At 40.5% G+C, this 14,052-nt stretch overlaps 1 protein-coding gene across 2 annotated transcripts; it reads left to right on the top strand.

Annotated features, from left to right (window-relative positions):
• Positions 1 to 532: 532 nt before the first annotated feature.
• Positions 533 to 10,686, top strand: LOC104426089 (probable acyl-activating enzyme 17, peroxisomal). 2 transcript variants are annotated; one of them, XM_010039029.3, is made up of 15 exons: positions 533 to 831; positions 1,568 to 1,697; positions 2,031 to 2,290; positions 2,823 to 3,027; positions 3,871 to 3,911; positions 4,011 to 4,130; positions 4,748 to 4,818; positions 5,007 to 5,227; positions 6,338 to 6,432; positions 6,555 to 6,771; positions 7,952 to 8,077; positions 8,155 to 8,253; positions 9,631 to 9,843; positions 9,936 to 10,084; positions 10,206 to 10,686. In XM_010039029.3, the coding sequence occupies exons 1-14, from the start codon at positions 578 to 580 to the stop codon at positions 10,044 to 10,046; spliced, it is 2,163 nt and encodes a 720-aa protein (XP_010037331.2). In that variant the 5' UTR covers positions 533 to 577; the 3' UTR covers positions 10,047 to 10,084; positions 10,206 to 10,686. The 2 variants fall into 2 exon arrangements, with proteins under 2 accessions (XP_010037331.2, XP_010037332.2); XM_010039030.3 differs by having other exon boundaries at positions 10,167 to 10,686.
• The last annotated feature ends 3,366 nt before the right edge of the window (positions 10,687 to 14,052 follow it).

Raw genomic sequence — 14,052 nt, 5'->3', positions numbered from 1 at the left:
CCCCTCCCCTGGCGCACAAATCCCTGTACTCTACTCTGTTGGGCGGAACAGTTGAAAACTACTTCTAGGGTCCACCTGCTCTCCGAGTGCTTCAACTACCCAACAGTCCCAATTCCCGACCGTCCGAGCAGAACACCCCGGACCGACGATCCATCCTCAATAAGCAAAATTCCAGCTGGCTTTTTTGTCAATGCCCGACAATCGGCGAGAGATCGCGACCGCCACCAACCGCGTGGTAAGTACTCAGCAGTCGAAAAAATATCGTTCGATAACGCTAAGTCCGGAGACTCGAAAATCCACATCATGCATGCAACATAGATAAATAATAAATCTTTTAACTCCACCTTAATCTCGAAAAAGAACCGTAAATAATCATGGGATTAATAAATTCGTCGGATGGATCTGATTCGATATCCGGTGCGTGTCCGTTTCGATCGCGACGGTCGTAGGAAAGGTTGACCGAACAACCGAACGGGCTCGCGCGCATCGACATGCAGACCCCCGTCCACTTCACTTCCTTATCATCTCTTCTCTTTTACTTCTCTCTCTCTCTCTCTTCGGGCCCGAGCGAGTCGGAATGGCGTACAAGCCTCTGGACTCCGTCACCGGTTCCGACATCGAGGCCCACGGGGTCCCGCCCCACGCCGCGGCGCGGCTGAGCGCGGAGCTCGCGCGGATCGTCCGCGCCCACGGCGCCTCGTCGCCCGCCACGTGGCGGGCCGTCTCGACGGGCCTCCTCGAGCCCGACCTCCCCTTCTCGCTCCACCAGCTGATGTACTACGGCTGCTACAAGGACTTCGGACCCGACCCGCCCGCCTGGCTACCCGACCCGTACTCCCTCTCTCCCTCTCTCTTTCTCTCTCGAACCTCGTTCGTTCTCGTTTGTTGTGTCGCGTTCGCACGGGCGAGGTTGTCGGCGATCGAATCTGTAATTCCGTGGGGCGAACGGTTCTCTCTCGCTAAGATTCACGTCGCTCGGTTCGGGATGCGTTCGATGTTCTGCTCTGGTTTTTTCTTGAATGAAGATAATTTGTCGTCAAACGGTTGCGGCCCGTGTGCATCTGCTCACTTCTCGGTTACCAGTTTCTTGCGGCAGAGCAAACTCCGTACCACTTAAAATTCTAGCTATCAAGAAAAACTGGATCAGAGGGATGTACATTTGAAAGTTTGTATTTTGGTGGAATTATATGACCTTTGCTTGGGCGAGTTTGAGTGCATGATTTTGTTGGAGTGCTTTATGGGACTGATCACGGGTGAGTTGCCAGAAAAATTTGAGCGACCATGTTAAGATCCTTTGCTGACTTTCGTTCCCCACCTCGCAATTTTCTGTTCCTGAAAATTCTGTTTGTTTTGTATGCGGAGGTCTAGTCTAGGACTAGTCATCTGCAAGATGGTTCTTATTTCGGTCGCTCTATGAGACGTGGAACTCGCAGATGTATGAGTTTCTTTTTACCCGGAGTATTCTTCTTGAGATCCCCATCTTTGCATTTTATGATTGTGCGCAACAAGAGATGGTACGAACACTGTCGGGCATCTTGCGACTTGATTTCTTATTGTTGGATGATAGGAAGACTGCTCGGGAAACAAATGTCGGACAGTTACTTGAAAGAAGGGGGAAAGAGTTTTTGGGTGGGAAATACAAGGATCCGATTTCAAGCTTCTCTGATTTTCAGGAATTTTCTGTATCAAGTCCTGAGGTACGAGATTGTTATTATGTTTGGCTCTATTTGTTTCGCGGAAAATGAATGGTTTGGAAAATATTTTCCTAAAAACAATGGCTTATATCACTTGAAATAATCGGTCCATGGAAAATGTTTTCATTATCGACAAGAATTTATGTTTAAACCTTTTCGTAAACGATGAATATATTTTTCATTCATTCATCTTTGTAGGCAATACAAACGATTAATTCATAGGAAAATATTTTTCAAATAATTTATTTTTTGTGAATCCGCGAAACAAATGCACCCTTAATAATAAGTTGTACCTATGACTTCCTTACATCATTTCTCCTTCCATTTCTTTGGTAGGTTTATTGGGCAACTGTACTTAAGGAACTAAGTGTAAATTTTTCTGAGCCTCCCAAATGTATCTTACATGAGAATCCATCTGACAAAAGCCATCCAGGGGGTCAATGGTTTCCTGGGGCACATTTGAATGCAGCAGCAAATTGCCTGTCTGTGAATGATAAGAGGGCTTTGAATGATACAGCGATTATATGGCGTGATGAAGGACGTGATGATCTGCCTGTCAATAGAATGTCTGTAAAGGAGCTACGAGAAGACGTGTGGTATGCCACTTATCTTAAAGTCTCTGTTGAAAATAAGTTAATGGCTTTTACCATGCATGTACCTAAAAACAGAAATGTATATTGGATTGGTTGAATGTGAGTCTACGATGTGGACCTTTTCAGACTCTGTATATTAGTTAAAGTGGTCATTACAAAAGCCTGTTTTGGATAGCTTGCTGAGTTACCAACATAGCATTTAGTGATTTAAAGTGTGTGTGTTCTCTAGTACATATACAGATGCCTGGCATTTATTTGTGAAACCAAATTTATTTGGATATGTGGAGCCTGATCATGTCTTTCCATGCTAGACTGTTCTTCACCTGATTCTGTTTCATTTTTTGTCAGATAACTTTCTTCCATCTTTTATGAGTATCCTCTGCTGTGATTTTGGTATATCATAGTTAAGAACAGATCGAGTTGTTTTGTATGTGATGGGAAAACAGAAGTCTGTGTTGAAATGAAAGTATGCTATCTCAATTTACTTATGCCAAACTTGTAATGAACTCCAATATGCTTCTTTCAATATCCACAGGTTGGTTGCACATGCCCTCCACAGACTCGGTTTGGAGAAAGGATCTGCAATTGCAATTGACATGCCAATGAATGTTCATTCTGTGGTTATTTACCTAGCTATTGTTCTAGCAGGATATGTAGTTGTATCAATTGCTGACAGCTTTGCTCCACTTGAAATATCAACAAGACTTAAAATATCTGGAGCCAAGGCAATTTTTACTCAGGTTCTCACCTATTCCTAATGTAGGATTCTTTGTATGATTCATTGCTGAGCTATGTGTCTATATCAGCTTTCTTGCTATCTCTGTGTCCTGTGTACTTGCTATCTGAGGTTTGACAAAATGTGACTGACTAAATAGTGGGCTTGTCAGTCAGTTTAGGAAAGTAAAAAAGTTGAAGACATGGTTAGGTTGCAGGAAGGAGTTAATTGATTTAAGACGTGCGCTTCCTTGATATTATTGCTGTTTAAACAGCTTTCACTACCATGTTGATTTAAACTCTAAGGAGGCTTTTCCTTGTTTATGATGATTAAACGGTATAGATGATTCACACATCTTTTTGATGACTTGTACTGATTTTGGGTTAATGATACAGAAACTGCATTTTATCTGCTTGTGAATTCTTTGTGAATTTTTCTTTGGATGGTGAAATCATAGAAATGGAAAGTTGTCTGGGAGCAGAAGTTGTTCTGTTGCTACCATAGCAAAGCATACACAACGGATCTAATGGCCTGTACCATCCTTTCGTGTGTTCACCAGCTTTTAGTACATGGTTGAACTTAAAAGGTAAAGAGTGAAGCAAGCAGTGATAATATAAAGGCAAGCTATTAGGATTCTTGGCTCCTTTTCTCTTTTTCAACAAGCAAACTGAAATGATGGATATTATGAATAAAAACTATTTGAAAGGTTTTTCTGCATTTTTTTTTTTGACGCCGTTGCTATTTCCTTTTAACTCGTGTTGGTATATATTCAGATCACTTATCCATATCCTTTATTTTATTCTGATTGTAGCTGAGTAAAATGTAAGTTCCCTTTTCTAACAATATTTCTTCAAGAACATCTTTTCAGGATGTAATCATTCGCGGAGAAAAAAGTATACCTTTGTACAGGTGAACTTCTCGATGTTCACAGTACATGGATGTGAAAACTCTATTTTTCACTTGATGGAGGTTGACAACATTTCTGACACTACAGCATCATCTCTGCAGTAGAGTTGTGGATGCCCAATCACCAATGGCAATAGTCATTCCTACAAAAGGTTCAGCTTTGGAATTGCGTGATGGTGACATTTCTTGGCTTGATTTTCGAGGAAGAGTCAAGCATCTCAAGTATGCTATCTTGTGCCTCAGTGTGATTTTCCTTTTGTTGGGTTAAATTTGCCTTATCTCCTCTTTATTTATTTGGTTTCTATCATTTTCATTAATGTAGGTGATAATTGATGATTTTTTCTAAAATTTTTCGTTTTATTTTATAGATATTTGCAACTTTGTTGGATATCTATCTTATCTTCTTCAAGCACTATTTGAAGTATTAGGCTTCCTTCGTCTAAGTTCAGCAGATGGGTCTCTATCTCTCTCTGGCCCACTACAAGTTAATTTCTGGATGTTGTTGTGGTTGTGGTAACGCATGAATGCCCCATCTAATGTGGGATGTGGTTAAGCACAGTTTTGTTCCTTTTTATATTCATAGGTAGATCTTCCTTAAAAGTAGCTCCTGCATGTGAATGCATTGCCTTAAAACTTAATCAGCTGGCCAGGATCCTCTTGTGGCCATTCACTGCGAATGGAATGCTTTAGTCACTAATTTGATGCTCAATACCCATGGCTTGATTTCTTATAAATGCATCATGTTTGTTTTTACCATGTATTGATGCTGGCTTCATGATCAGTGAAATGTTGCTGCCTCCTTTTCCCTGATTCTGTCTCGATTTATAATTTAAATGCAGGGAGGAATTTGCTGCTGTGGAGCAACCGGTGGAGGCTTTTACAAACATCCTTTTTTCTTCTGGAACTACAGGTCATATTGCTCTGTATATGTGTGGATGGGGTTTATTGTTGATTGGTTCTTTGAATGGATCAATTTCTCAAGATGGTCTAGGAATCTATATTCCATCTACAATGTGCTTGTCAATAGTTTTAGCATATCCTAAGTACCAAAAATGCAACTGCTGTTGCAGGCTTATATATCCTTATTTCATGCTACAGGGGAGCCAAAGGCGATTCCATGGACACATGCAACTCCTCTTAAGGCTGCTGCAGATGCTTGGTGCCACATGGATATTCATAAAGGTGATGTTGTTGCCTGGCCCACTAACCTAGGGTGGATGATGGGTCCCTGGCTTGTTTATGCTTCCCTTTTAAATGGTGCTGCCATGGCACTATATAATGGATCCCCACTTGGTCCTGGCTTTGCTAAGTTTGTCCAGGTAGTTGTTCAAAATACTGTGATTTTTTCCATGGCATGTAATTTTCTATTGGTGGTAAATGACTACAATTGTCTAGCCAAATTACTGCCAAAATGTTGAACTACTAATTGATTGTCACTGATAAATAGGCAGGAATGAAAGAACTAAAACTTCTAGGAGCACTGTCATTTGGGGAATATCAGATCTAAAAGTTGGTGGCTATCTATCAGTTCCAGCAAAGCAGTACAAAGATAGTTGTCGATAGAGCAAAATAGATAAAAGGAGGCACTTTTAGCAGCTCTTTCATGGTAAAAGAAAAAAAAAATTGTTCAAAAAAGTACCAGAAAACCAAATATTTAACAAATTTTCATTTTGTTGGGCAATAGATAGAGTGAATTCACCTTTCCTGGGATAAATGATTTAATTTTTCTTTGTCATGGCATATTTATTCAAAACATGGAAAAAGACATTGATGACCAGTGACGAGTTATTGAAATGATTTGCATAGTCATTAGTCACTTCATAGCAAATCATAGATAGGAGGTCATGGCTTTTTACTTTGAAGTTTTGGCTCACACAGCATGAGTTTGATGTGAATGCTATTCTTGACCTACTGGACTCCTTATCCCCTGAATGATTTTGCAAATGGGTTGGCATACCCTTGGTGCCTCTTACGGAAATGCTTTTACTGATAAAAGAAGTTCTTATCCTAAAAGACTTGATATTCTTTCTGGTTTAATTTCGAGATCAGATATGAGAAGCTCATCATTTTGGAAAGGCTAATGTAAGCTTAGATAAAGTTTTTATGTTGGCATAAACTATGGACAAGCTGCATCGACGTAGCAGGAAAATGCGTACAGAGATGTATTTCTCTCATAAGTCTTTGCTATTCTAGGCAAGAGGTCTAAGGGAGGCTAGCACTGCGCTATATTGAGTCTAAAATCATTGCACGTTATATTTGCTTTATACGGATTTTAACAGCTATATCCATCCTAATGTTAATATTGTGAAACAAGAAACCTGAATGAGCTGAGAGATGAAAATCTTATGATCGGCATTAGATATTATCTGGTTTTTGTGCTGTTATTCTTCATTGAATTTGTTCCTAACATTTTGTTGAATCTTTCCTAGGATGCTAAAGTAACAATGCTTGGTGTCATTCCAAGTATTGTGCGAACATGGAAGAATTCGAAGTCCACATCTGGCTTTGATTGGTCAGCTATACGGTAAGTCATTCCAGGTTGTCTGCTTTAGTTCTGTTAGTTCTTCAAACATTTGGTTTTATGTTGAATGTGAACATATTCATCTCTGTTAATTTGCAAGCAGTCTTTTGTATTATATGTGACAGTTGCTTTAGCTCTAGTGGGGAAGCATCTAATGCAGACGAGTACCTATGGTTGATGGGGAGAGCTAAATATAAGCCTGTTATTGAATATTGTGGCGGTACAGAGATTGGGGGCGGATTTGTTTCAGGCTCACTATTGCAGGCACAGTCATTGGCTGCTTTCAGTACACCAGTAATGGGTTGTAGTTTGTTTATCCTTGGGGATGATGGCCTTCCTATGGTAAGTACTGCATAACCTTACATTCAATCTTAAGCAAAACATGCATGCCCTTTGCTTTTAAGAATATCTTGAGTGGGAAACTGCTAGGCTTCAGAGATTCACAACACTCTGATCCCTGCCTTAAAATTCTCCAGGTTTTTTAGATTCATGACATGCTAGCTATTTTAATATGAGTGAAAATATCTCCTGGTTTGCTTTCAAATTGCTTGGTGAATTTTGGAGTCCATTCAACCTCTTGTTGAATGTTGTGAGAATTTGTGGGGACCACTACTAACTATTTTAAAAACTTGAGCTATTAGCTAATAGCGTGGTTTATTATTTAAATGTTCTATCACTCCCCTTCATGCTTAGTTTGGCCTTTCTGCCCATTATTAAGCATGGAAGTTTAATTTGGGGAGCAAATGGTTCTTGGAAAGATTTAAACTTGGGATCTCCAACTCTGATATTATGTGAGAATTTATGGGACCATTGCTAACTGTTTTAAAAATTTAAGCTGTTAGATGAAGGCGTAGTTTATTATTTAAATATTCTAACAAATGTATTGTCCCAGTTTTATGCTTGCATGCACAAACTTCCCAAGAGCTTTACTTTTTTGAAGTATTTTTATGAATATCAATCGGTAGTTAGTAGGTGATGATAAATAAGGTAATTAGGGCTTTTGAGTATCTCTCACGCTCTATGTACTCTTTTATCAACTCATTTAGTAAAGACGTAGCCTTTGTGTATTTTCTCTTTCCCTTTCTCTTGGATCTTAATGAGCCTACTATGGAGGTTATCTGCTGCGAGACTCATCTTTGGTTGCACAATTGTCGTCTGAAATCCAGTTTGATGTATCCACATCCATCATCTAGTGTAAGGTTGGGCTTGCATGACACTTTGGTCATAGACTTTGGAAGGAAGATGCACCTATTGGACAAGTTGGATGTTTCAGCTTGAGGGGAGTGCAGAAGTATATTTTTACATGTTAGTTGTTAGTAAGTGGTCATAGATAATGTAATTAGGATTTTTAGGTGTCTCTCGTGCTCTATAAATATAGCCATTTATTTATTCTTTTATCAAGTCATTTAGTAAAGATGTAGTCTTTGAGTATTTTCTCTTATCCTCTCTCTTGAAAATCCTAGGATATTTACAATTTTGATAGCAGCTGAATTAACTGGTTTTTGCTGGGGCTCAATTGCAGCCACAGGATGCTCCAGGAATGGGGGAATTGGCACTTGGTCCAGTCATGTTTGGATCTTCAATAACACTGCTTAATGCAGACCACTACAATGTCTACTTTAAAGGAATGCCTCTTTGGAAAGGAAAAGTGAGCTCATATATTGTCAAACCTTTTGAATGACACGGCAATATATTACTCAAAATATGGTGATCTTTTCTACACAGGTTTTGCGGAGGCATGGTGATGTATTTGAGCGTACTTCTAAAGGATACTATCATGCACATGGTCGTGCAGATGATACTATGAATCTTGGAGGTATCAAGGTATGTGCTTTGCCTGGATATCATTCAACAAATATGTCTAAATCGAATACCCACAACTGCTATTTGTATACGGGACTATGAATATATGATTGAACTTGATGCCATGCTGGAGGTTTAAGGTCCTCAGCGATAGGTTTTTGACCTGACTTTTGGTAAATAATATTGTTGTAGTAAAAAAGCATGACAGTGGTATCTTCTAGTTTTTAGTCAATTACTTAAGCTCTATAAGGTGCATGTTGCGAAACCTTCGATGTCTTTAATGAGGATAAAATAGGAGATCTCAGTGTGGACTACAGAGTTGGACAGTGTATCTTTTAAGTACTTTCGAGATATTCATCTCATCTGACATGAGGTGGCGGAAGTAGGAAATGAGAGAAATGAGAAATGTCATGGCATGGAAGATGAGTGTAATATTATGATACTTTTCCTCTTATTTTGTCTCAAATTTCCATCATTATTAGTAAATTTTGTATTTCATCTGAGAAGGCAGCTGAAACCTTGCTTTATTAAATAATTCTGTCAAACCTTACTCTGTGGCTAGGTACTTTTACTTGGGTAAATTGGAGAAGTACTTTGTTGAGTCAGCTAATGACTATCCATGTAGGCTCAAGCTTTTTATGATTTTTTATCTGAGGAACGTTGCACATAAAATGCTAATGCCCGGCATACTTAAGTGCCCAGAGTTTGTGCACTGGATTATGAACGTCAACTCAAGGGCCTGTCTTGAGGGTAATATAACTGCTCCAGTGCCGTGGCTGATACTAGTACAAACCTGGTTAGTTGTAATCATCCGAGCAGCAGGAATACAAAGAGGGCCCGATCATTTTCTTCTTTTAAAGATCCCAGCTGGAGGAAGAGAATTGCATGAAGTCAGGGGATTAAGGAATTGGGTCTCTGGGTGGAGGATGGGCTTCTTTGGGAAAAAAATTTTTTGGGTGGGGTGGGGTGGGGTGGGGTGTGGGGATGATTGATTCAATGTTATGACTCCTCTAATAAAATGTTAATGGTGAATTTCTTAAGCACCAGTTTGCATTTTGCATGACATCCTTTTACCAAGTATAGATTCCAAAACCAACTGAGAACATCTATCTTGGAAGGGAAATATAGGATGTTGAGCTTGGGCTTTATAGAGTGAGTTGTTCATGTAGAGGAACTTGAGCTATGTTGTCATGAAATATGGCGTTTTACACAGCTCTTCAGAGGTCAAATAGGTTCATTTGTTGTAGTACTAATTTTCTTTAAATATCTGAATATTCGTCATCACTGTATAAGCGGGCAAAATTTACAAGGTGTTCCTTAGTAATTGCGTTGACCAATGACTTCATTAAGTGAAGAAAACGTGAAGCTTTGACTAGCTTGGTATATTGGTTTAAACAGGTGAGTTCCATTGAGATCGAACGAATTTGCAATGCTGCTGATGAAAATGTCCTTGAAACTGCTGCGATTGGGGTGCCCCCTGCTGAAGGTGGACCCGAGCAATTGATAATAGCTGCAGTGCTGAAGGATTCAGATAAACCAGAGCCTGATATGGATAAACTAAGGATGGCTTTCAATTCCGCTGTGCAGAAGAGACTAAACCCTTTGTTCAGGGTACTGATTTCTGTGTTACATAGCCATGCCCCTAACCTCTTGTGCTGCATCGGTTGTGTGACTTACGCACAAACTAGTTCTGTTTTATATAGGTTTCTCGCGTTGTGCCCGTCTCATCTCTTCCAAGGACAGCTTCAAATAAGGTCATGAGAAGGGTTTTGCGACAGCAGTTGGCGCAACTTGACAAAAAGCCTAAGCTATGAAGGATGAAAACAGTCCGAGCTACATCATTCTAGGAAAGGTATGTATCTATGGTCATTTGATATATGCTATCGGTAATGGAGGCATGTTTCTGCAGGTGAAATGAATTTCTTGTCTTGCAGTTTTATTCTTGTTGCTGATTTGGAGATTATGTTGTTCAGCCATTTGATTATCCTTTTGACATCCTTGCGACGAGCAGCAGTTCAGAGGGAATCCATCTTTTGACCATGTCGTGTTCGGGCATCAATCTTCACGAAACCAAGATTTTACCCTCTGAATTATGTGGCAGAGAAGCTTGTATCTACTGCGATTGCAAGTATTGTAAACTAGTGGAAGAATAAAAAATCCATTGGTAAAATGGATAGATGGGATAGGAGATGGGTGGACTTGTGACGATTGTTAAGGCTCAACGCCAATAAATGTCGAGAAGTGAATAAAAATGAGGGAAGCAGAAGTACCCAATAGTCCTGGAATCACATCACGTAAGAGTGGACTCTCTTCCCTTGGACCGAGAAGTCATCACTCCTCCAACCTTTGTAATTCGAGTTAAATCTTGTTTTCAAGTTCTTCAAGTTCCCTTGGACTGTGCAACACCTTTTTCTGGTATGTGTAGTACTACTAGTTCTTAGAATGCTTGGTTAATTTCCACCCATCATCATTCTAGTAGACTGGAGTGAAAAAAAAATTGATGTATGTACCCAGCTCGAGCTTCACTTGATAAGACCATTATCTACCTGAGTACATGTAAGTTTACCAAACCCTTTGAGAAGTTAGTGACAGAAGGTAGCCTCGGACGTTTACCACATAAGACTTATGGAGGCTAAAAGTTTTCATTTGCCTCGAGAAATGAAAATCGAGTGTTTAGAAAAGTTACTAAAGACGGCACTAAATTGCTAATGTGTAGCGCATCCAATTCCTCCCATTACAGGAAATGAACATTACTTAGCTATTTGAGAAGTTGATAACTAAAGTGGTACGATATTCCTAACACAGAGAGGTGAGGCCTTGGGCAGGGGAGGAAAAAAGAGAACTCCTCATTCTTCGCTAAACTAAACTATTTCCAAAAATATTAGTATGACAATTTAGTAACTTTGATACTCTTGTCCAATTTTTATAGCATAACTGAAGTTTAGTTGAAAAGCAAAGGTTGTCGCGAGGTTTTATTCATCATCGAAAGTATATATTTAAAGTTTTCGGTTTATTTGGATTAACATTTTTTTTAAATAAACAGTGTTTGGACGTAATTAATAACTTTGAGAATCGCGGAAGTGCTAAGGACATCTTTCTAATGACAAAAAGTGGACAGAAGTCGGCAAAGAGATAAAACCCATGAACGCATATAGAAGAAGTTGCTCAATGGATGAACTTATGACGGTACCAACCTGGATGATAATAGAGGACCGGCGGAGGGGAAGCTGCTCCAAGGCCGAGAGACAGCTCTTAGATGGAGAAGTTGTGGCCAATAAATCCGTGGAGGACGGAGGATGTGATGTTCCAGTGTGTTCCAAATCTTTCCATCACCTCTTCCGGGCGCTCATCGACCGATCTGATCAGAGCCTAGAGTGAAGTAGAGGCCGGGAGACTGAATGCCGGACTCGTCCAGCCGCCCCCGACTCTCGCTCCTTTTTCAGGAGGTGCAAGCATCGTATAGGAAGACCTCCCCTCGAGTTCTCCAAGCCCGGTAAACCGGCTTATACCCGCGCCCGGGCCTCCCCCTCCTTGCTTCCTGTGAACTGAGATGACGTTTCTAGACCCGTCAACAGTCCGACCCCTCGCGGCACGTAAACTGGTCGCTACTCGCTCTATTATTAAAGATGTCAAAGACTCACCGGCCTGGTCTTTGGGAGGGATGTGCAAAAGTCAAGATCCAGCCTCCGTGAGTCGTTCAACTTTTCCAACGATATGCACTCGCTCAGATTCAGCTTCTGCAGATCTTACAGCTCGCACATCGACTCTGGCAGAGCCTTGAGCCAAACTGTAGACATAAAGGTCAAGGTACCTCCTTGACGGGTGAGTTCTTGTGAAGCAAAGCAAGCGACCCTCGATCACACTTCACGAATTCAGGATACGCAAAACTCGAGCAACCTCGCGCGAGCGGTCCCGAGACCTTCTTGTCTTCCAAACAGTAACGATCAATCACTACAGGAGGGGTGCTTCCATCGATATGACTTTCTCCATCAGAATCATCATGACCCCCACCCTTTTATTATCGTTGTCCCCTCTATCATAACGGGCAAGGGTCATGCATTAGATCGTGCATCTTACATAACCTTCTGATGCCCCGCTCATCCTTAAGACCGGCTTTGACGGCAGACACCATGGTCGGCACTCCATGTTCCCAGATTTCAGATGGTCGCGGAAGCCAATATCCAGCGGTTTTCTCAACGGCGAGGAGAACCTTTTCGGCCATTTTTCTCCTAGAGAGAGAGAGAGAGAGAGAGAGTCTCAAATTCAGCCGGTGAGTGCTTGAGGAGCAAGATGGAGACGTACTTGCAGGGAACCTCTACTGGTAAAAGAGCATCTTTTGTCCTAAAACACCGCAACTACCGAGAATTTGCAAGCGACCTTGTGGAAGTTAAGAGAGATGAGCTGCCCACTTGTCAATATTAAACCGTAACATTACCCGTTGTTGATACATCCACTACAGTCTACACATCACGAGGTCTTTCTTTAATACATTTTTGGACAAGTATAATGAGCCATTCTGGTTAGCTTTAGCGGAAGTAACCTGGACGGTGCATGTTGAAGCTAATATGTGTTTTGACTCATGTTTCGATGCTAATGTAAATCCACGTGCGAAAATTAGTATTCTTTTGTATCTTTATAAAGTATCCATGTATTTCACTTTTTCAGGAAAAATCGCAAAAGTGACCTCATAGTGGGTCCATTTCTCAAAGTTCCTCAGACTTAACTTTCGTTCCAAATGCCCCCAGACTTGATGAGTTTGACTCGATAATCCTTTGAACAGCGTGTATTTCTTCAAAGTTCCTCTCGGGCTTAATTTTGTCCTAAAATCGCCCTTGAACTTGATCACTTGGATCCAACAACCCCTGGGCTCACACGTGCATGTTTGCTCCTTTTAGGGAGATTTTAGTTCGAAACAACACATTTTACTCATGCCTCTCACATGCACATAGAAACATTAAAACCTCCCAAAATTTGCCCCATCTCTGTGGATAAGAAACAAAAGGGCTAGGGTTTTGGATAAGCAAAAGAAAGGTTGTCTTAGGTTTCTCGAGCATGAATTTGAATCGTCATTTCCTTTTGTTTTAGAAATGGAGAATCAGCGGCTTTTCCTTTAGCTTTTAAATGTCAAGGAAGCTTTCCCTCATCGAGTTGTTCCTGGCCTTGTTGGGTCACTTCACCTTCACCATTTACCAGAATGAAAATGTCATGGCCCTCCCTGCACGCAAGAAGTACAAAATAAAGTCATTTTTCTTTTAATTATATAATTTCAACGCAGGGTCTTGGGATTACAATTGTTTCAGACTAAATGCTTTCTGGAAAGACCCAAACCGGGCACATGACGAGCATGGGGTCCAACTATTAATTCCAATAGGGATGACGGGCTGATGGGGTCAAAACGATCAAGTTCACGGGTTACGTTGGAATAAAGACAAGTCTGAAGGAAATTCCGAGAAACTGATTTTATTATTGAGTTAAAAGTAACTAAGTTCATGACATATTTTGAAGCAAAATCCTACAAGAGAAAATCTTTGTAAAAGGGCATCACTTAAGAGTAGATTTTCGAAATTTTCCCTCATTTTCATGAAAAGCATTTTTAACGTTGGTTTTACCATTAAAGATAGATAGTTTTCAGTGGGTCAGCTCCCACCTAGAATTGAGAATCAAGTCGAGTAGGGTCGGTTCTTGGCTCATAAAATCGAGAGTCGATCTTGTCTGACCCAAGAGCCAAACTGGACCACCCAATCCAATTTTTAGGTTGAATCGGGATCAATTATAATTTTTTTTTATTCTAACACATGCACACGTTTTGTAATGCTACAA

The sequence above is a fragment of the Eucalyptus grandis genome, chromosome 11, assembly GCF_016545825.1.
Source record: "Eucalyptus grandis isolate ANBG69807.140 chromosome 11, ASM1654582v1, whole genome shotgun sequence".
Classification (NCBI taxonomy): Eukaryota; Viridiplantae; Streptophyta; class Magnoliopsida; order Myrtales; family Myrtaceae; genus Eucalyptus; species Eucalyptus grandis.
The sequence above is the reverse complement of the archived record's forward strand: the minus strand, read 5'-3'. Positions and strand labels throughout refer to the sequence as shown.